The sequence below is a fragment of the Grus americana genome, chromosome 3 (assembly GCF_028858705.1).
Source record: "Grus americana isolate bGruAme1 chromosome 3, bGruAme1.mat, whole genome shotgun sequence".
Taxonomy (NCBI): Eukaryota; Metazoa; Chordata; class Aves; order Gruiformes; family Gruidae; genus Grus; species Grus americana.
In genome coordinates, this window is record NC_072854.1 from 70,523,357 (window position 1) to 70,545,861 (window position 22,505).

General features: G+C 39.2%; 1 protein-coding gene across 19 annotated transcripts in view; it reads left to right on the forward strand.

The window, feature by feature from the left end:
• Positions 1-22,505, forward strand: part of SYNE1 (spectrin repeat containing nuclear envelope protein 1) — a 311,090-nt gene that overhangs the window by 255,601 nt on the left and 32,984 nt on the right. For 18 of the 19 annotated variants that reach the window (XM_054822896.1, XM_054822889.1, XM_054822893.1 and 15 more), the window contains 12 exons: positions 487-691; positions 2,301-2,483; positions 3,487-3,633; positions 4,653-4,807; positions 5,175-5,322; positions 9,067-9,161; positions 10,099-10,333; positions 11,024-11,218; positions 13,155-13,280; positions 14,056-14,211; positions 16,036-16,194; positions 16,692-16,858. In XM_054822896.1, the coding sequence (XP_054678871.1) occupies positions 487-691; positions 2,301-2,483; positions 3,487-3,633; positions 4,653-4,807; positions 5,175-5,322; positions 9,067-9,161; positions 10,099-10,333; positions 11,024-11,218; positions 13,155-13,280; positions 14,056-14,211; positions 16,036-16,194; positions 16,692-16,858 (1,971 nt within the window). Of the gene's footprint in view, positions 1-486; positions 692-2,300; positions 2,484-3,486; positions 3,634-4,652; positions 4,808-5,174; positions 5,323-9,066; positions 9,162-10,098; positions 10,334-11,023; positions 11,219-13,154; positions 13,281-14,055; positions 14,212-16,035; positions 16,195-16,691; positions 16,859-19,359; positions 19,563-22,505 lie in introns of those variants that run through there. The other variant, XM_054822900.1, reaches the window with a different exon arrangement.

The following is a 22,505-nucleotide window of genomic DNA, read 5'->3' on the forward strand; positions in this document are numbered from 1 at the left end:
TTTAATAAGTCTGGGAGTATTTCAGAAGGGAGTTACACAGAGCTTTATAACTTTAAATATTCTGTCAGGGTGTGGGAGGAAATTGCAGCAGAAGAAATGGTTTCATGTTTACACCTGGTTCGGGTCTCCTAAGCCCTTGCAGGAATCTGGTACTGGAAGTTCATGGTTGGTCCTGGGTGCTCTGTGCAGTGAACCAAAGTGTGCTATGTGGAAATAGCAGGAGGTTCACTTCAAAAAGTGCATTCCAGCTCTGACCTCAAGCACCAATATACAGCATCCGAGATGCAGCACAGACCAGACCTGCTGTGACAGGTCAGAACAGCCTGTCAACATATTTCTTGGATTCCTTTTTTCTTTTTCACCCCAAATGTCTGCATCTTGATTATTACCAAATTTCTTAGAAGGCAAAAGACCATGGGAAACAGCAGGGAGGGATAGTTCTTGTGGACTTCTAGGCTTCAATGATTCATCCAATCTCTTCACCAGGTGGAACAACCTTCTGCAGGAGATTGCAGAGAGGCTGCGTGCCAGTAAGGGTCTCCTGCAGCTGTGGCAGAGGTACAAGGACTGTTACCAGCAGTGCTCTTCTACAGTCCGTCAGAGGGAAGACCAGACCAATGAACTCCTGAAGACCGCCACCAGCAAAGACATAGCCGATGATGAAGTTACTACTTGGATTCAGGACTGCAATGTATGTTCAGTTAAGCTTTGCACTTTTTCACAGCGCTGTGGGCTAAAATATCACAACAGGCTCTCCGTTACTAAACTCTATACTTGGTGTATTGGAAACTTGCATACAAACGCATTTGTTTTTACTGATGCATCTCAGGCACAGGAGAGACAGCTTTACATCTGCTACCCAAATCTCATGAGTTTCTCAAACTTTTCATGTGATCCCTCCATTACTTGTCATGATGTTGTCTCAGAAGCTTGTATCTGAAGTCATCTCTTTGGAGAAGGCAGATAAATTATATCATTTGATTCAATCTGCTGATCAAAGGGATTCTTACTTGGGAAAATATCTCTACCAAATCTATTGAGTTCCTTGTAACAGAAAGAAACACAAGATCCTTTGACTATATTCCCATCAATCAAGGCTGTTCACTTTTTCTGAATGAAGAGACTATGTTCTGGGGATGTCTTTATCCTTATGGAATGACACCATTCACTCTGAAACCTTGAGATTCTTCCTTTTTCAAGACAGTATCTCAAGGCAGAAGGATAGTTTATCTCCTATCTGTGGTCACATTTTGGTTCTTTTGGGTTTAAGTGTCATTGACAAAAAAATTAAAATGTTAATTGTCTTTGTGTAAGCAAAACAATTCCAAGGAGAAAAATGAACACATTAATGAGCTTTTTGAGCGTTTGCTGCCATAGTCACCTGGACTGGCAATTTGAATTGATCAGTTCTAATAATTTCTTCATTTCCTGATGTTCCATTCTTTAGCCATTATGTTAGGCCATTTACAAAATTTATTTTTTCATCCCTCCTGGTAATTCATGGCAGGAAAAAATGGGAGGTCTAGTTAGACCTGAACTGACCCACAGTGAGGGCTGCCACTGCTGAGGATCAGGATCTCCGTAGATTCAAAAGATTTGTTTCAACAAGTATTGCCTCATCAGTAACTCAGGCTTGCTCAAAAGTAGCTGAGCAGTCACTTCTTTCTGTTCCTCTGTGCACAGGTACTTTGACATAGTTTTTTATTCTGCACATTATTTCCTTTTCATACAGAGTATGAGTGGACACTTTGGCATTGAAATACAGTTGTAAATTCTCCTGGTTTTCAGCTGGGATAGAGTTAATTTTCACAAGAAGCTGAGAGGGGACACAGCCAGGACAGCTGACACAAATTAGCCAAAGGGATATTCCATACCATATGACATCATGCTCATTGTGTAAGGGGAAGACCTGGCAGGGGAGGAGAGATCACTGCTCCGGATGGGCTGGGCATCGGGTTCTGGGCAGTGAGCAAATTGCATTGTGTATCACCTGCTTTGTAGATTCTTTTATAAGTATTGTTGTTGTTTTCCTCTTGCTTTTCTGTCCTATTAAACTGTCCTTATCCCAACCCACAAGTTTTACCTTTGTCTTCTGATTCTCCTCCCCATTCCACCGTGGGGGGTGGGGAGCAAGCGAGCAGCCGCGTGGTGCTTAGCTGCGGCTAAGCCATGACATAAATATAAGTTTTTCATATAGTGGTGAAGTTCGGTCATTTCACTCCTCCCTTAAATCAGGGGAGGATGACATCATCAGAGTGTCAGGTTAACTGTTCATATCTTTATTCAATGCTTTGCCACAGGATGTACTCACGGATTTGAAGACAGCACAGGAGTCACTGGTTGTTCTTCAAGAACTGGGAGAGGAGCTAAAAGGCCAGGTGGAGGCTTCAGCAGCAGCAGCTATACAGTCTGATTATCTTTCCCTGAACCAGAATCTGTCAACCCTAGAACAGGCTCTCCACAAGCAACAGGCTGTGCTTCAGGTATGCAGAGAACGTTTTCAGTCCTTGACTCTGATCATCCTGTGGTACCTGAAAACACATAGATTAGCTAAAACTGCCTGGGAAAAGAGGGTGGTGTTACATGATCATCAGCGTTTCCTAGACTTGCCTGGAAGCCAAAGTTGAGAGTAGAAACTATGCTCAAGTCCAACATAGAGACCGTGTAAGAAGGTCCAAATTCTGGGAAGACCATAGCAAACCTCACAGAGGAAAGTGTCTACCTGGAATGCTAAGTGCACCATGCTTTCTGTGGACAGCAATAGTGCTAACAGCTGGATCCACAGCTGCTGCTCCCCTGAAGAAAACAAATGGAGTAAAACAAATGAGAGGTTCTGAATAATCGTGTAGAATTGATTTTTACAGTTCCTATTAATGTCAGTGACCAGACTGACACCTACCATTTGTGTCAAAGCCTGTTCAGTAGATACTGCTAATTGCTTGTGTCACTGGGGGCTAAAGAGCAAAAAAGGAGCGGCAGAATGTGTTCCGTAGGAAAGTATATGGGTGAGAAGGCAACAAAGGTAGCAGCTTCTGTTTGGGTGACAGGAGGATTTACCCAAGAAATCCAGCATTGCCTAGAATGTGCTTATAACATCACTGTGCTGTGAGGAGACAAAACATAAGAGAATTTTTTTCATTTCAAAGTGCAATAATAGCAACTAGTGGTTCTCTCTGCTGACAATAAATTAAAGAGAGGAGTTAGTTTCATAAAAGGAGGTTAGGAGGAAAAGGTTATCTATTTCAAGGCAAGGAGATATTTATGCACTTCGTTGAAGTGGTGCCTTTTTGCTATGATCAAAAATCCTCTTGTTCTAACCTAAAAAACCCCCAATAACTACACAGTCTGTGAGCAAAGCAGCAGTTACAATTGCTCCCAGCCTACACAGCTGTTTGCAAATCTGTAATGAGAATAACTAGGAGTGTAATGTCAATATGGATGCTATGTGGCAAAAGTTCTTAAGCTTTGGGTCCTTTTCTGTTCAAGGCTGGAGTGCTGGACTATCAAACCTTTGCCAAGAACCTGCAAGTCCTTGAGGCCTGGCTAACAGAAGCAGAAGAAATATTGAAAGGACAGGATCCCAGTCACTCATCTGATCTCTCAGCAATACAGAGTAGAATGGAGGAACTCAAGGTGACTAATAAACTGAGAAAGTGTTGATTTTTTTTCTTTTAGCTTGCTTATTTGTAGTACAGGGTATGCACAAATATCATACATGCATTCTACATATATTAAAGGACTGTCATGCAAAGTGTAAGACTGAGAACTTAGAAGTTTGATGGCACTCAAGGAGTGATTGTCCATGTTACTTTACCCCTGAGTAAAGAAAAAAGACAGGCAAACTTTTCTGAATAAAATTAATATCAAATCAAAATGGGAATGGAAATTTTAGCCATTTTTTGAGATTTCCTTCATGTTGCTTTCCCTCGACTTTTTTTGAATTTATGCAATTCCTGTCTCAATGGTATTTAGTTTAAGGATGAAGTCATCGATTCATTTTGGGTATCTTGATATACTGAAGAAACATTTGTACTGTGTGCCATGTGATCTCCACTTGAGCTCTTTCAATCTTTCTTTTCGTGGGGCTTTTTTTTCCCCTCTTCTTCTTTCAGAGGCCCTGACAGGAAGTTGATGAACTTTGCCGTCTAGACTGTTTTTGTCACTTTAATCATCCATTATTTTTCTATCAGGATTAACTATAATTCCACTTTGGTCATGCTAAAAACCAGGACATTTTCCCAACGTAGTGAACTGGGTATTTCTGTACTGCAAAACAAAAAACTAAAAATAAAGAGTTGAATAAGTTCAATGGGAATTTGCCAGCTTAGCATTCAGGCTAAGAAACAAGGGGAAAAGGCTCACTTTTTTGACAATATAAACATATGACTTCAAACACTAGCCTACTTCTGCAGCTCTGAGCCGTAAGTCCCCAATTCAGCAAAACACTTCAGTGCAATTTGAGTTTACTTCTCCTGGTCTGGTATTAGAGGCTAAAAACTGGAAATGCAATTTTTCCCTGGCATAGGGATTGCTTGCCACTTGGTGGCAACCAAGTCCGTTCCAAGTTTAAATGAGTGCTAGTTCATAATTTTGCAGTCTATAATAGTGTAATTACTGAACTTCCTAGTTATCAATTTTATTGTTTCTTGCAGAGTCAGATGTTGAAGTTCAGCAGCATGGCCCCAGATTTGGACCGTCTTAATGAGCTGGGTTACAGGCTTCCTCTGAATGATAAAGAAATCAAAAGGATGCAGAACCTGAACAGACGTTGGTCTCTGATCTCGTCTCAGACTACGGAGAGATTCAGGTAGGGATAGTTAAAGATTGTTTATAGTTTTCTTAGATTACAACAGCTGGAAAGTACATCTTTTGCAGAATATAGAAAACCTTTCAGATATTTCATTAACCATAGCTCCTTTTCTTTGGTGTACTTAGAACTAAAGAGCAAAGCCAATGATTTCAGATAGTGGTTTTGCCACAAATTAACAGAATTTGAAATGAGAAAGACTGCTACTTTTCAAAGTGTTGACTAAATAAATCGAATGAGGCAGCCGAGTGGGAAAAGTGTTACCATCCGATTTGGAATTCTGCTGGAAAAGTTATTGCAGGACTCTTAACGCTGTGTGTGAGAGCAGGACACCTTACCTGAATCCATCTTTACTTCTTTCTTTCAGTAAGCTGCAGTCTTTCTTGCTGCAGCAGCAAACCTTCTTGGAGAAATGTGAGACTTGGATGGATTTATTAGTCCAGACTGAGCAGAAGCTGGCGGCAGAGATTTCAGGAAACTACCAGAGCCTTTTAGAGCAACAGAGGGCACATGAGGCAAGTCATCATGTGTATTTATACATAACTAGAACACATACTATTTATACATAAATGGAATGCATATTCTTTTGTGGAGTCATATAATAGTATGCCTTGAATTGAATTACATTTGCATGCACCGTCTGAGGATATCTTAACTTAAAAACAGAAGCATACAAATATGTCAATAATACTCAGTTTGGGGAAGGACTTAAATATCTATCTGCATTTGTGTATAATGTATCAGTATGCCTATGAGTGCTTGTCCCCTACATTTAGTCTACTTCAGATTGGTTTGTACCAAGGAAATAACAGTTTTTATTAGTCTTCCTGTAGAACCTAACTATTCTCATGCAATTTGGCCCTTTGGCTTCAGTCCTAACTGGAGAAAATCTCTGCTCTTTCAGTTTATTCAGATTCTGTTTATTTGTTATTGAATCGTGAACATATACGGCATCTGAAGAGCATGTTAAAGGAAGGCTTTTCTGTCAAATACTGAGTTAGATAACTCATCATGGGACCTCCATTTGGTAACATTTCCTTGGAGAACAAACTGATTTGATCTTTGCTGTGTGCTGGATCCATTTGTCTGTTTGTAACAGATCGAGAACTAGCCCAGCTTTTGCTGCGGGGAAAAACTGATTCAGAGTTTTTACTAGAGGATGCCTTTATGATTCTTCAGCGAAGTCAAGTGATGCGCATTTTTTCTCCACCCATATTGTTACTGCCAAGAATCCTGGTAAAGATCAAGTAAGACAAGTCAATTTTCATACCAGAGCTCCCATGTGGCCACAGTATTTTAAGTTCCCACAACTTTTTCAGCTGACCTACACGTAGACGGAAGCCAGATCACAGGGAGCGTCATGTCGTTCCCCTCCCCCTCCTCCCGTCTTATATCTCACAGTATAGTGTCTGGATGAATTTCTGATAACAGAAAGCAATTCACAACCATTTTTGCTTGCTTTAGCATACATTAGCATTTCACTGCCTTTACTATCACAAATGTCTTCTGTTTCATTTCCTCTGGGAGCTGCCAGCATTAACTGGGCAGTGTCTTTGTAAGTTGAGACGTCTCAGCTCTTTGAGATTTGAATGTCCAGAAATCATTACTGCCTAAGTGGATAATTTCCTAATGTTGTTGTGTCCAGTCATAGCTGTAATTTTTTGTAAGGGCTTAACAGCAATCTTCTTGCATTCAATTTTCTTGAGATCTCAGCTTAATTCTCCCCTGAAACCTTGATCTGAGCAGTTATCTCAAATAAGCGTTACTCAGGCACTGTGTTGAAGTAATTTTTATTACAACTATGAAGTCATCCCTCAGAATTTAGAGAAGTACTATCTGATTTTCTAAATACTGCAATTCATCCTAAGAAAATGTTGTAAACTACATCTTTTTTCTTACCTAAAGCTTTTTGGCATTTTATACCATCTAAATGTGTTCAGTACTCAATGTTCTTTGCAGTGTCTCCTGATACTCATGAAGAATTTTCTTTCCACTCCTCGCAGCTGAAAGGGTCAAATCTAAACTTCTCGAGATGAATTTTCAGCTTGTTTTTCTTTGTATTTTTGAAGATAATGAGAAAATATTCTATTTCCACATGCATTCCCAGAATGGATATTGAAATGCCTCCAGCTCTGTTATCAGCTTTCCAGTGCTGACTCATAACTTTGCTGGTGTTTATTCTAAGAGGATCCCAGCTACCTCAGTGGCCTTATTTAAAAATAACTTCCCACTGAAGTGTACAAACCAGCAATGTGGAGGTGATGCCTGTTTCAAATATCATGCACTAACACTGGCACCTGCATCAGATAAGTCTGTCAGGATGATCTGGTAGTCATTCTTGCGCAATTCTCCAGATACCCACGTGCAAGCCTGGTACATTGCTTGGGACTCCCGCGCAGTAGGAATGCACCGAGACAAGTATTTGAGAAAGTGCTGGCAGGGGAAGGGGAAGTTCCTTGCCAACTCAATTACTGAATTTTTTCCCCGCTGCGCTGGTATTGTGCATTCCAACCCCTGCCTTCCTTTTGTCCTCCTTTTAATTCCTATTTCTGTAATTCATAGTGATCTGCTTATGAGAAGAAGTGGTCCCATGTAGCAGAGTATCCCTCTTAAGTACAGAGGCAGTGCACATGCAGAGAGCAAGTGGATGTTGACAGAAATGTCTCTGCTTTTGGGTAGGGCTTGAATACCTCCACTCCAAGCAGAGTTCCTCATGCTTGATAAGCTTTTGTTTCACCTCTCCCCTTAAAAAATACTAAAATTGTGGCTTTTGGGGAGTTTGGTATTTTGGGGTTACGGTGGGGGTTTTTTAACCAGTCGTGTTCTGTTTAGTCTCAATCTGTCAACAATGACAGTAGATGCTGTTGCCTCCTGTGCTTCATCCATGCCTCCTAACTTGACAGAAACAGATGTGACATGAAGTAAAATTCCTGCTGCCTTGCTCAGCTTTCTGAAATTCTCAACCCCACAGTATTGTGGTTTTGTTCATGAGATAATAGAGCAATTAGTTTCCCTCTGGTTCAGGCTCAGTCATTCATAAGAGCCAAAGTATTCAAAGACCACTATCAAATACTTCTGCAAGGAAATTAGACAAAGCTATTTCTTTCTGTGGGAAAATTTATGACCTGGTAGCATTTTCAAAATTAACTCAGTGATGCAGAGAGACAAAATCTCATTTTGAAAAATTAGTCCATCATCTAGAAGTCCTAAGCTACATACAATGTGCTTGAGGGATTTAATTGTGCAGGTGCCAGTGGGTATTTTGCTGGCAGTCACAGATGCAGTGATTGGTATGTCACATTACAGGGGTGTAATCTGGGTTTGGGGAACAGAGGCTCTCAGTTCAGGTGAGGCTGAACTTCTATCAACTGCAAACACCATTACTAACAAAAGAAAAAAAAAATCAAGCTTCATACCAGTAAACTTTCTCTTTTAATCTCTCTGAAAACCTTTTGAATATGGAATGGGTCCAGCCCTGAGCTGATGCCTGGGTGTACCTTTATCAACATAAGAATATTCTTGAACAACCTAATCTAGAGACATGGTCCATTACTAAAGGAAAAGATGCTTTTTAAAATAAATTTATGTACTATGTATTTTAAGTCATCTTTGCTCAAATAGTACTTAGGTAATTTTTTTGTCTTAAGTAATATTTAATTAATAAGGGTCTTTTAAAAGTATTGTGAAAGTTTGTTGTGACTGAAGGGGAAAATTGGAAAATAAATTGGAAAAATTAGAAGAAGTGGAAAATTGATTTCTAGCTCCTACACATGGCTGACCATTTCTTTTAAAGTTCTATTGGCAGTGTAAGATTGTATTAAAAGTTTGTATAACAATATCAGAAACAATCTATGTTAATTTCAATTTAACGAGGCAAAGGACTATAATATTCTTAAACATGTCAGAAAATAAAAAGTGCCCTTTCTGTCCATTAAATAAATACTCTATCTTGATTTTGTTGTAAATTATAGTGCCAATCACACAATTGTACTCTGAGACATAAAACCTAGCTCCTGTTTATATTATTTAGCTTTTAAATATTTTTTAAAAATCTGACAGAACTAATAATAATTACTAGAAGCTGCAAGTAACTCCAGCAATGAGATTTTTAAATGTGTTTGTATTTAAATTCATGACAAAACTCCCATTGAATTTATTTTAAAAGAGATTAAATACATGAAAATTAATTTTTACCGATGTATACAGATAAAATTAAAATGTAAGTTCTTGTTTTAACATCCTTGTCTCCTGTACAACAGCTATTCCAGGCAGAGATGTTCAGCCGCCAGCAGATTTTGCATTCAATTATCTCTGATGGGCAGCACCTCCTAGAACAAGGACAGGTGGATGACAGGTAGACATTCCCGTGTTGATGCTGCTGCTGGTTATGTGAAGTAATACTTTGACTAGTGGGGGACATCCAAAAAGAGAAGGTAGCAGATGTCAGTGTTCAGATCATGGTCTTCTGAGGCAGAAGTTACTATCGCTTTGGTTAAGCTATTAATTAGCGAGTTCTTAAATAAGACAGTGTTCTTTAGGATGCTGTGGGGTACGTGAATGTGTGAATGCATTTGGGAATACAACAGCCTCGCGGCTGTTTCTCTGACAAAGATTTGTCTTGGATTATCAGGCATGTTACTTATATGTCTATTCTGATGTACTTTTAAAATGTCACCTTCACCAAAGGAGCCTGCAGTGACAGATTTAGTGAGTTACACTTGATTTATGCCAGCTGGGGATTTGCCTCTACCCAGAGGATTCCCTACTGCCATTTAAGAAGACCTGCAGCCTAAACGTGGTGGAATAGGAATTCATTGCTGTCTGAGATTTTATTTTAAACACTTGTGATCAAATAAATGAAAATCAATGAAACACCAATGGCTTCACACTTTGCATATGATGTGTATGTCTTATGCCTGCTTTGAACTCAGTAGTAAATCTGGAGGTGAACTGTGACATCTCCATCATTTACTATGAATTTGGCTAATCCAAACTGGCAAAAACCTGTGGGTTTTCTTTGTATATTTCTGGGGAGAGGGGAGAAGAGTTTTGTGTGTTAAAGGTCTGGGTTTTTTAAGGTCTCAATAACTGGAGCCCTTTGATTCTCCCAGTACACAAAGTGTGGAGTTCTCATCCTGTCAGCTCTCATGAGACTTCAGTGATTTTCTCCTAGTGCTTCATACTGACAGCCAGAAAACATCTTCCTTTTCCCTTCCATTTATTTCATTAAACAGATAGATCAAAGTATGAAGGTTACTATGTGTTTTTATTTATTAATCTATTAATAATAGGGATGAATTTAATCTGAAGCTGACTCTTCTAAGTAATCAATGGCAAGGAGTAATTCGCCGGGCACAGCAGAGGAGGGGGATCATTGACAGCCAGATTCACCAGTGGCAACGCTATAGGGAGATGGCAGAGAAGCTGCGCAAGTGGCTGGTGGAAATATCTCGTCAGCCAGTAACTGGGCTGGGCAACGTTCCTATCCCATTGCAGCAAGCCAGAGCGCTACTGGATGAAGTGCAGGTATGTCCAGTGTGTTTGAAGAAAGAGGAAAAAATCCCTGCCTTTTTATAGCCTTCATCATTGAAAACATTATTTAAAATGTATTAGATTCAGACTATCAGCTTTGCAGAATGCAATATTTAATGTTAGTTCTTCTTAGGAACTGGCGTAGCCTCAGAAGCAGCAGTGTGATGGAGACAAAGTTGGAATTCAAAAAGAATATGCAACAGAGCACTAACTGGGCCCTCGCTCTTAAGCCTTGTTTGCTTCTGGTTTTGCTTTGCAGCTAACATCACGCTGAAACTGTCTTGGGAAGGAAAAAACAAAACAAAACAAAACAAAACAAGGTGTCCTGTTTGAGGAATGTATCCTAGCTAACAAAAAAGGATACCTTGAGTGTCCATCTTCATGTGAGGTTAACAGTATCTGTTTAGCAGCTTGGTGTCTTCAAGCTTGAACTACTTCTCTTTAAGAGCAATTGAGATACTGATATTAATGGGGAGAAAGAAGTCTTTATCTCCTTGGAGAAATTTTCTAAAGGTCTGCTGCAGTAAATGATTGTGAAAAGGTTGGGATAAAGCATCTGGGCAGTAACTTGTGCTTAAGCCAAGGTATGCAATCAGTTAAAGTATGGGCTTGAGAATGAATTATACTGAATTGCTAATTGTAATTAAAAAGACAAAGCTGACAGAAAGCTGTTAATATTTTCAGCTTAAAGAGAAAGTTCTCCTAAGGCAGCAAGGGAGTTATATCCTCACTGTGGAAGCTGGGAAGCAACTGCTGCTCTCTGCTGACAGTGGAGCTGAGGCAGCCCTGCAGACAGAGCTTACTGAAATCCAGGAGCGCTGGAAGATAGCTAGCACCCAACTGGAGCAACAAAAGAAACAGCTTGCTTTACTACTGAAAGTAAGTGTGTGATTTCTTCTGTGTTTCTTCAGCAAGTTCATCGTTTCTCACTGTGAACCCTGTTGAAGAAAAGCATTCTCAAGGGATAAGCACAAATACAGGAATTGCATATACGCTACATGAGGTCATGTTTTCATGTCACCACCTCTGAAACTAAGAGTAGTAATACTTCACAGTGGGCTTGTATGTTAGTTGATATCTTTTAATTGATATTTCCAGAACACTGCCAATAAAGGATATTCCTACCAGCGCTATTTTCAACATAGAGCAAAAATGTATTTTATTTTGCACAATGCTGGTTAATTTTTATACATATTGTGTTGAAAATTAGACCTGCCTTATTCCCTCTACATGTGAATGTCAAGATCTGTCTCGTCATGTAGTAGTCTGTGTTTCCTTCCAGAGTCTTGAGTATTTGCTAGTTGAGATATAAACTTCTGTGATCTTGGAGAAGGGAGCCTTGAACTGTATTTTGATGTAAGCAATGTCCAGAATGCCTTCTAACCTCACTTTAAGTACTGATGATGATAGACAGGAATTTAAATTTGTTCCCCTCTTATTCATTGTAGGGAGGATAATGAAAATTGGACTTGTGTGTATTAATAGAATAGGGCAAGTGCTTTTAGAATAGTTTCAGTGGTCTAATAGAGTTACAGAATTACAGACACTCTAGTTTTGTTTGTAAATAGCAAGAAGCAAAGCAGTGCGAGGAAATTAAATATTATTTTGGAAAAGTTCAGATAAGTAAATTCTTCTTCCTCTTTCAAGCCTTTTTCCTCATACCTGGGCTTCTAGTGGGGGAATTATGTCAGGAAATTTTATTCATGAAAGCTGTTATCTAGGGAGACTAAAGTTTCTGTGGTATTTTGTCTCAATGAAAATATGGAACTTAATGCTTAAAGGTGAGGAAGTAGGGAAATTACCATGCAAATTGCATAAATCATCTCATAGATATCAAACCTTCATTACATTATGCAATCTTGGTCTTAAATACGTAACTTTTTAGTAGTCTTCTGACCAAATGGGAAGAGCAAGTGTACATTCTAGAAGAGCATGTGTTGCTTTAGGAACATCACAGACTATTGTCATGTAAGGTCTTATGACTTATTAAGGAGAGAAGAAAGAAGGCACTAAAGAGAGGGGGGTTTTTGCAAGACCTGTTGTTTGTAATTCTTCATCCTGAAGATGATCATGAAATACTGGCATAGATTGAAAAAAAAAAAAAGGAGATATACAAAGGCAGTGGTAGAAAGAGAGTATCAGAAACAGAAGACAATGAGAAACAAGTTCCATATTTTCTGGTATCACACAACTGGCATTCTTTATGGGTTGACTGGCTTATTTAGAGATCTTTCTGTCTGTGAGTACCTTTTTAATGGGCTTTAACAAGCAGGTGAGGCAGGTGAAACCCTACTGTCACGTGACGATTCGTATGGTTTGATTGCATTGCACACATTTTGGAAAGTATACAAACACTAAAGCTGTGTTTGTATAGAATCATAATTTAGAGGACATACTGCAGGTACTTCGATCTGACCTGAATTTGCAGTACCCCAACCACTTTTTTTTTTTGAGATTAATGCACCTGAATGGAGCTTTTGTCAAAGAACAGTGGCGTGTTTAATACAGGCATTCAAGAAAGGAAGTGGAAAATAATTTTGGCAGGGAGAGGCTTTCTGAAAGGATGGAGTTGGATCTAGACAATGTTGTAATAACAGGAGGCTTTGGCTTGTGTTTTTCTGCCAGCAGAGACCTACACACAAAAAATTTGATGCATGACTCAAGCTCTAAGACTGTGATTATTGTTTAGAGGGGGGTTTCAGGGCATGTTATTATTATGAAAAAGTTTTTACTGTGTAGTGGTTGGTTAGGCAAATCAACTGACATAAATATAACCTAGATCTGAATTGAAGTCTAATAAACATTCTGCCTTCAGGACTGGGAAAAATCTGAAAAGGGCATAGGAGACTCCCTGGAGAAGCTAAGATCATTCAAAAAAAAGCTTTCTCAGCCTTTGCCAGAACACCATGATGAGTTGCACGCAGAGCAGATTCGTTGCAAGGTAAAGCACTTGTTCTTTGTTGACTGTTGTCTCATCTTTGCCCGCCTTTGTGCAGTAGCCTCTTCCATTGTTAACAGGCTTCACACTACTGACTGTGCAAACCAGGCAGCCATCCCTGTGACAAGAAACTATCCCTGTAACATTTGGACAGCATAATACCTGAGTGATCTCACTATATGCAAATCCTGCAGGGTAAATATAGCTGAATCAAAGTGAGATCAGAACAGGGTCTGAAAAGTACTGCAGAAGAGCTAAATACTGGTTTGTTTTTATTATAGAAATTCTAACTTCAAATTTAAACTCATGGTATCTGAACTGTTGGTTTAGTGCTTTTTATTTGAGGTGAGATTTCGGGGGGGGGGGGGTCTTAGATAACATTTTTGTGCTATATTCTTTGCAGTTTAGAAATGAATTACAACTTGAAAATATTTTTGATACAGAGAAGTCCAAACCAATACTTGATATTCCTGAATGCCTTTGAACTTTAGAGAGATTTGAGTAGTACAGTAGTCTGTGAGTACTTGTTACAAGTCTGAGGTATCATTCTCTGTTGGGGAGTTACCTCTCTCATAACTCTGAAAATGTTGGTACATATAGGGTCGGTGTTTTCTTTTTCTTTTAAACCGGGCTGAAGCAGTCTGCTTGAAATGCTGGGTCTGCTCCGATATGACTTTAATTCAGTGGGATAACAATGTTTGTCTTTATGCTTCATCAAGACATTCAGATACGTATTTGTTAGCAAACCATTCCTTTTTCCTTGTGCACTTCTTCTAAGGAGTTAGAGAATGCTGTTGAAGGATGGACAGAAGACCTTGCACACCTCTCTCTGTTGAAGGACACCCTGTCTATGTATATCAGCGCAGATGATATCTCAATCCTCAGTGAGCGCATAGAGCTTCTGCACAGACAGTGGGAGGAGCTGTGCCACCAGGCAAGTATAGTATATATAGTGTATATATAGTGTGTATATATATACTGAGCACTGATGTGAGTATGCAGGCTACAAAAGTGTTGGGAGAAAAACTGAATGCAAGTGGCAGCTTTTAGAAGAGATGCATGTACGCACACTCAGATTCAAAACTGAATTCTTGCTGAATCGGGGAAAACATACGTTGAAATGTTTCTTTTAGTTACTGTTCATGTTTCTAGATCACTTGAACTTTATTGTGGCCATGAGGTCACATTTAAGCAGCCTTGAAAACCAACAAAAAAGTCATACTGTGTGCTGTGAGACTGTGGCATGGCTGGCTGGGGAAAATGCAGAAGTAATAGAGTTTGCTGTGCTTTGGTGGAGGAGCTGTGCTCAGAAAGGATGTCCTGTCCCCTCTCAACATTACTGTATTGTACCTTCAGTTCTGCTGATAGCTTCTGCTTCTTCAGACATTGGCATCCGCATTTCTCTTAGTCTGAGGGTGACTCACCTGGCTGCAAAATAAGCTGAGGAGTATTGTTTGATTTTTCAGGTGCATCATGCTATTAGAGTGTTTCTTGCATCCATTTTGCCCTTAGAAATGCAAGCGGTGGAGTCTCCCTCCCCAGCTTTTCAGATTACCCTGATGTTATGTCTGTGGTTCAGTAGAGATTGCAGTCCAAATATAGCGAGGCTAACTTTGAAATAGTTACCTCATAACCACCCCCAAAGTAGGAAAAATACTTCACAGTTAACAGCACAGAAATCATTATAAATTAGTTGCATTTGAAGGAGCCAATGTAGATACATCTAAACTACGGTGTAGTCGCTGCATGCATGTTTGTGTAAAGAAGGGAGCTATCTTATTTTGGGGCATACTGAATGTTTCAGGATGTAACTTAGTGCAACACTTTGTTTAACTGCTGCTTATTTCCGGAAAGCTGTCATCAAGTTTAGAGCCACAAAAAGGAAATGTGAGATCGTGTGTATGCTCCTGTTAAACCTAATATGGTAGTTAAAGATCACATCACTTTGGTTTATGAAAGAGCACACGCCGTCCTCATTTTATCTCAGCTGAAGTGCTGATATAAAGTCAGAAACAATTTGGATTACAATGGGGAGGGCGTAAGTAGTTGTACAAATGCCTGAAACTGGAGAGATGACTTTGCTGCTGCTGTTTTGATTTCAATGTCCATCTTTGTCTGTCTATTACTGTTCATAGTCTGAGATGGTACTGCTGCTATAGCAATTTCTTAAACATAATAATGTTTTCCTTCCTCCTATATTAACTACAGCATTTGCCTGTTTGGTGTTTTATGCCTATTCTTTCCTGTCAGGGCACACCTCAGTCCTTTGGAATCTCTCAAGGTGTCATGCCCATTCAGGGGAAGTGGTCGTCTATGAAATGAGTGTATTGGCACTCAAGTAGAAAATTGCTTGTGCAAAATATGGTGTATCTTTGATTTAGCTTTGTGAAAAACTATTAAGATACTTTATGACATTTTATAAGTGAGCAAAAATTGTAAGACTATTTTTTGTCTTCTGATGAAACCTTTGGGTTAGAGGCATTATAAAACAAGATATTGACAGGCTACTGAGCATAACGCTTGGGTGCCTCTCTCTGTGCATAGGATGTAGCTAACAGGAAATGTGAGATTAACACTCTAACCTCAGAGAGTCACACAAAGTTTTTTCAGTACGACTCCAGTTTGGTTTAATGGCTAGTAAGTGGCTGGAACACTTTTGCAGGCCTACAGGAGGTCACACTGAGGCACGAAGTGTTTCAAGCATCTCTTAAATGCATTTACTATTTTGCTTTTATTTACTCTCTGCAAATGTTTTAAGGTCTCCTTACGTCGACAACAAGTTAGTGAGAGACTGAATGAGTGGGCTGTCTTCAGTGAGAAGAACAAGGAGCTCTGTGAATGGCTGACACAAATGGAAAGTAAGGTTTCTCAAAATGGTGACATCCTCATAGAAGAAATGATTGAGAAACTTAAAAAGGTATAGTGCAGTGCATGTACACCTACATACTCTTCTTTAACTGCTTACTTGTTTTGTGTTGCAAAGAGGATACTGAATTAGCTGCAATGGAGGTTTTACCTTACACTGATGTTTGTAAGTTCCACTAAGGCTGTGTGTTTGTGTTCTTCTCTCGCTATGCAGCATTTTCCTGTCTGTCTCGAGGTAGGACCTCCCAGGATACCAGAAAATGAAGTGAATGCAAATTCAAAGGCATCTGAATGCTTTACTAAATGTCCAATCAGAATTGCCTGTAATGACTTTAACTATAGCAGATATATTTATAGAAGACATGTTTTGGTTTTTTTAATTCTTCCGATAAAGGTGTTGATGGTTATATATCTAATATTTAAGAGGTTGTCTCTCCACTGTACCAATCACCAACATTCATTTGTATTTCTGTGTGGTTCCTTTAGTAGTGTAGAGAAGAGTGTTCTCAGAATAAGTACCCTGACTTCTGACTGCTCTTTACTGTCCAGGATTATCAAGAGGAAATTGCTGTAGCCCAGAAGAACAAAATCCAGCTCCAGCAAATGGGAGAGCGACTTGCTAAAGCCAGCCATGAGAGTAAGGCATCAGAGATTGAGTACAAACTTGGCAAGATCAATGACAGGTGGCAACATCTTCTAGATCTTATTGCAGCCAGGTAAAACAGTTGTTTTGTTTCTGAGTGCTACGTAGGACAGATTAATATGCTGGATGTCATGAATTTAAAATCTTTTTATTTTCTGCCTTTTCATCATCAACTGTGAAATAAGTTTACTCTTAACCGTCAATACATTTCTGAGGAATTCACCTTCATGTTTTATATTACAGTACCTGACTTCATTTCTTCAAGAAGAGTCAATTCAAAACATTATCTACTAGAATGACATAGGATCAGTTGCAGTCATATTTAGTGAGCCTTGCTCCAGTACCATCTAACTTCAGATGAGTGCTTAAAACTGGGTGCAATTGTAGTTTTTCTAAAAAATTCTTGGCAGAGGAATCAAAACAGCTCATTTGCAGTTTTTGATTTTGAGAAGAGCAGTTCCAAAACTGTCTCAGGTTTTCTGCCTGATTTATTTTTTCACTGACAGAGAGGAGTCACTGCAGGTAGACATATGCACACTGGGCTTAAAGATCCTTTTAACTGAAGGTCAAAAATATAACAGCAATTTTCATAACTTAAAGAAATACAGGATTGTTGTTTGATATGTGAAGAAACTGGTTTATTTGTTTTAATACTTTCTGGTGAGTAATGCTACAGCCTTCCTCCCATGAACAACAAGAATTTTGTCACATTTTTGCACTTCATAAAATGTACACATACTTTATATTTCACAATTCTGTAATGTAAGACATATGAATTACTAATACTTTAGTCCTGTTAGCAGCAAAAAAGTTTGCTTAGTTTTGTCATCTTTTTTGGTCCGTTCTTTTTTCATATGGTTTTATTGCGTTCCTGCTCTGAAATCTGTAAGCATGGGAGCAGTAAATTTTATGTAAGCAGAAGCGTTCTGGTGGCTCCAGCAACTTTTATAGTGGTTCATTTTAAAGTAATGAACACTGTATGTTTCTTACAGAACAATTAATCAGGAAGTGGTGCATTACGGTCGAGGAGACTGCTGGTTTCAGAGGATGTGATACGTCACCAGTTGTTGAACATAAAGTATATTTGCGTGCTTTTGCGTTTGTTGTTTGAAACGCCTTCTCAGACAAACATTCAAATAATACCTTCAGGAAGTTTCTAGTGAAAAGTGATTGCATTCAGAAACTGCAAAACATGTCTTTAAAAGATCTCTATTGTCTATTCAATATTAGAGGTTAGTGTCCTCTATAGGGACAGGTAAGGATTCAGGATTCTGTGTCATTCTTGGGGTGGGGAGATACAAACTGCAATATGATACACTTAAACTTTCTCATTCTGTTATCATGAAGCAGGGTGTCAAGTCCTAGTTCTAAACTAATTTATGTAAAATATTTATTTACTTTTATTTCCAGATCATTTCAGCTTAGCCTGCTCAGCACTATTGTGTGCAATTAAACAAATAACCCCTTCCATTCCTGTACTTACTGAGGTGAAACAAACTGCAAAGTTTGAACGTTGCATTGCTGAAGTTGGGAAGTAAATGGTGGAGGAGTTTCATGCTAGGTTGTGGAAATTTTGCTAGTTCAGCTGCACCTTAGGCTGATAGCAGTTAAAGCCCAAGTTGTTTGTTAATGTATGTACAAAGTATTTGTATTGATGTCTAACTCCCACTGGACAAAAGGGTTTGCATCTCCCAAGATAATTTTTAGAAGGCTCCAGAGACTCCTTAGAATATGTTGTTATATATTGGAGTGTGTCCCTGTTATGATATTTTGGAGTTTGGAATGTATCGTATAACATGATTTTGACTGCACTCAGCTAGTAAATGCAGATTAATTGTCCTGGTGCTGAGAACAGAACACACCTTTTCATATTCTAGATCCCTGACAGCATTAATAAATTATTAGAGCCTTCATGCTTTTCTGCAAAGCTGCAGTCATTCCCTGCCTGGAGCATTGTGCTGAGTGGCTTGTTTCCTACAGCTGTGAACCGACCGGGAGTGCTCTGTGAAAGTGCTTCAGTAAAATAGTATGGTAATATGCGTCCAGTCTGAATCTTTACCTGTTAATTTTATGCTGTATGATGGAACTTCTCCATTCACCTGTAAAAGTCTCTGTCTTTCTGTCTGTCTTTCGTTCTTTCTCACATTTTATTTCCTTACCCACTTTTTTTTTAATTGCCTCTCCATTCTGAGGAGGTCTGTAACTGCAGAAGAGACAGCTACAGAAAGGTAGCTGTGTCTCTGCATCAGAGACTTCTGTTTCTGTCCTTCTAGAACATTTTCATCCTTCCAGATGAATTTTTCTGATATGTCAGGTGCAAAAAAATCTTAACCGCTGTTTACAGCCAGGAAGCAGTGCTAATGCTGCAACTGCTCAGGCTTTGCAAAGAAGGCTTTGTTGTATGTGTTTTCATCCCTTCCCCTAGCACTCACGGTCCACATTCCTGGAGATCAAGTCTGGCACTTGTTGATGAATACAAGTTTTATTTAGAAACATGACCACTTGTCACCATTCAGTCTCATGTTATCAAGCAACGGCTGCTAACATTTGTTTGGCGTGCAGCGTTTTCACTGTACAGTACTCACCAGCAAAGAGAAGTGTGTCCCCTTTCCTCCCCCCGCCCAAAGCACAGTGTTTGCAGGCTTTTGGAGTGGAAGTTCTTCTTTTCTAATGCTGGAAAATTTCATGGTGGTGACGGAGGACTTGCATGCTGTGAGGATGGCGGAGGACGGCAGTGTGGATTCAGATCTCCCAGACTGTAATTGTGATATCACAAGGCAGGCAGCTATTTTTGTTTCCTTTTGATTGATATGGTTCTTTCTGAAGTCTTGGCTTGCTGGGAACCTAATTGAAATATTGATATGTAGAAATCACTACCTTAGCTAGAAATTACTGTTTTCTGCTTAGTTTAAAAATAGTTGACAGTGATAACAGCATACTTTGTTTTACAGCTAGTACTTTTCAATCCCAGAACAATTTTTTTGTTATTGATGCAGACTTAGAACTAGTAAAATCTCTTAGCTGTCTCAAAGAAACTGTACACTGGTTTTACTGCTGGTTTTAAATACAAGAGCATGTATACACATGAGAGAAAGCAGACTTTGTATTTGTCTGCTCGCTGTTTGTGTCATCAAAGGGGCATGGCTACAAGCGAAAGGCAGAGAAGGAGAGGCTGTAAAGAAAGTATTTCAGACTTATCGAAGCTGGTCTGTCCTGTACATATTAATGACTGTTTTGTAACTGCATGAAATACTTGAACTCAGCCTGCATTGTCTCGTATTTTTGATTCAGCTTCTCTTTTTCCCTCTTCACATTATCTTTTCTAGAAGTTCTGCTGCTGTTGTCCAGAGTTCTAGAAATTTACTCTTTGAAAGGGGAAACTGTGATCTAAAGAGCAAATATAACTGGCAGTAGTAGTGTCCTGGTACGCAGTAGTACTGTACTTGGGACAATAAATTTTTTTAACCATAACAAGATTATTTTAAAACTGATTTTTTTAAAAAACTGATTTTAATAGTGTAATACTTTTCACTATTTCATAGAGTGTTTCTTGAAACTTTGTCTCCAGTTCCAAGTAGATTTTTTTTTTTTTTTAAGAAAACTTTTCTGCTTTCAACTGGCTTTGTACAGACTTAGCTAACATGCTCTTTCTGACATTTTTCATGTTGCTTTTAGAGTTTAATATTAGTAACCAGCTGTCTAAATGACTAACGCGGTAGCTGTGAGTTCTATATGATGCATTGTTATGTATTTACAGGGTTGTTCCTGTTTAGGTTTAAGTGGCATCTAAGGCTGTCTAATTTAGGACTAGTTGAATTAAAGGTATTTGTGCTTAATTTCAGCTCTAAGTTGTTCTCCCACTACCTTTTGTTAATGTAAAATAGACATTTTAAAGTTATTACTTGCTGGTAAAACCAAGGTACAGCAGTTGGAACACTGAATCATAAGCATAATAAGCCCATTCAAATTTTCAGATGCGTTTTCATCAGTAAACCATAAAAACAAACAATTGAATTCTCCGGTATTTTCAATTCTGAGAGTCTTAAGTATTTGTAAAATGTAGCAAGGCTGATGTGTGTGTTATATAAAAAGCAGCCTTTAAAACAACCATGTCATGGGTCAAACCCTTTGATTTCAATGCGGAATCTTCATCATCAAAGAGAAGAGTTATCTCAAGTCTCTTGCAGTAACATGCGTAGTGCTGTAACAAAAGCATGAGATTATTATTGCAATAATTAACTGTTTAAACATAATCTTGTAAATGAAATCTCAAAAGGTCAAAATTACAGTTGGCTAGGGATCCCACATACTTGAATGGTTTATAATTTGATGTTTGTCTCTAGGCAGAGCTTTTAGTTTCATTAGCTTTTGGGCCCTGCCATTAGCATAGAAAGATAGGGGTTTGAGCTTACATTTTTAGGAGAGAGATGCTTTTGTTGCACACAGATTTTGTAATTATTTGTACACAGGCACAATATGCAGTGAGCTAAAGAGCATAGGCATCTAGCCTGCTAAAATGCAGAAAGAAAACTCTTGGACATGACAGATTACGTCTATTATTTTTTGACAGATATGTTTTCAGAGTAGCTAGAGGCACAACGCTGTATTGCAGTCCAGTCAAGAAATGTAAGCCCAGCGTACTCCGAGAAGCACCTGTTTATTTTTGCTTCTATTTGTACCATGGGCAAGGAACCTGTTATGTTAGACTCAGTACAAACAAAGAACAGTGTTAACAGAAGATGTAGTGGGGAGCAGGAAGAGAGTTGTCCTTTCGGGGGTTTCATTTGGGGGGGGGAGGGGGGGGCGGGAGTGTGTGTGTTTGGTTTTTAACTGCTGGAATTTAGGTGCAGGGAATTGCAACAGTTTGGCAGGAGGGCAGGTTTAGGAGTAAGTTTTGGGTTTGGTTAGAGTGTTCTTTTACTATGTCATGCTTTTTTTTCCTTTTCTCTCTTGAGTAACTTAGGTCATGTGACTGAAAATAGCTCTATTTGGGACAGGTTGTTCTTTGCAGGGATGTATTCCCATGCACTCTGCCTGAGGCAAAGGGGGCACTTTCTAAATGATGAGGCCCTTTATCAGGTAAAATGTAAATATAATCCGGCACAGAGGTTGGGGTACTATACAACTGTAAACAAGAAAAGCCTGGTCCACAGCTTGGGCTTGCCAATGTTGGAGTGACATCGCTTCCACACAGGGCTGACGTGACTCATTGTTCCCTTTCCTGCTCCAGCGTGCCTACAAAGGATCAGCGGCATCCAGCCTTGAAAATCTAAGCAGAAAACGGGCAGGATTTCACTCCTCTTAATTAATGTCAGAGACTGAAAAGCTGTATGTGAGTTCCAGGAGAGCGATAACCAACCTTCTTGCTTACCCTTATGAGCAATTTTCAATTGGTCCAAACCCACAATGCACTGTATGTACAACCATAGGTGACAAGGAGATGGTGCCCCCAGACATTGGTTGTTCTCCTGGTATCTCTCCAAGGCTAAATACATGGCTGTGTTTCAGGATAATCTGATGATGGGGACTGGCACAGTCTTTCAGCATGATTGTGTTGACTTCAGTCCCTTTTTAGCCAAATTTTCAGATTACCCAGAATTTTTCCAATTACCAAGATTTTTTTTCAGATCTCAACCCTGCAGCTGTTGGTCATTGAGACTCTAGCAAGGCAGATGCATTGGAACTGTTCCTAAGCATGTTTGATGCTAAGAATCCACAGT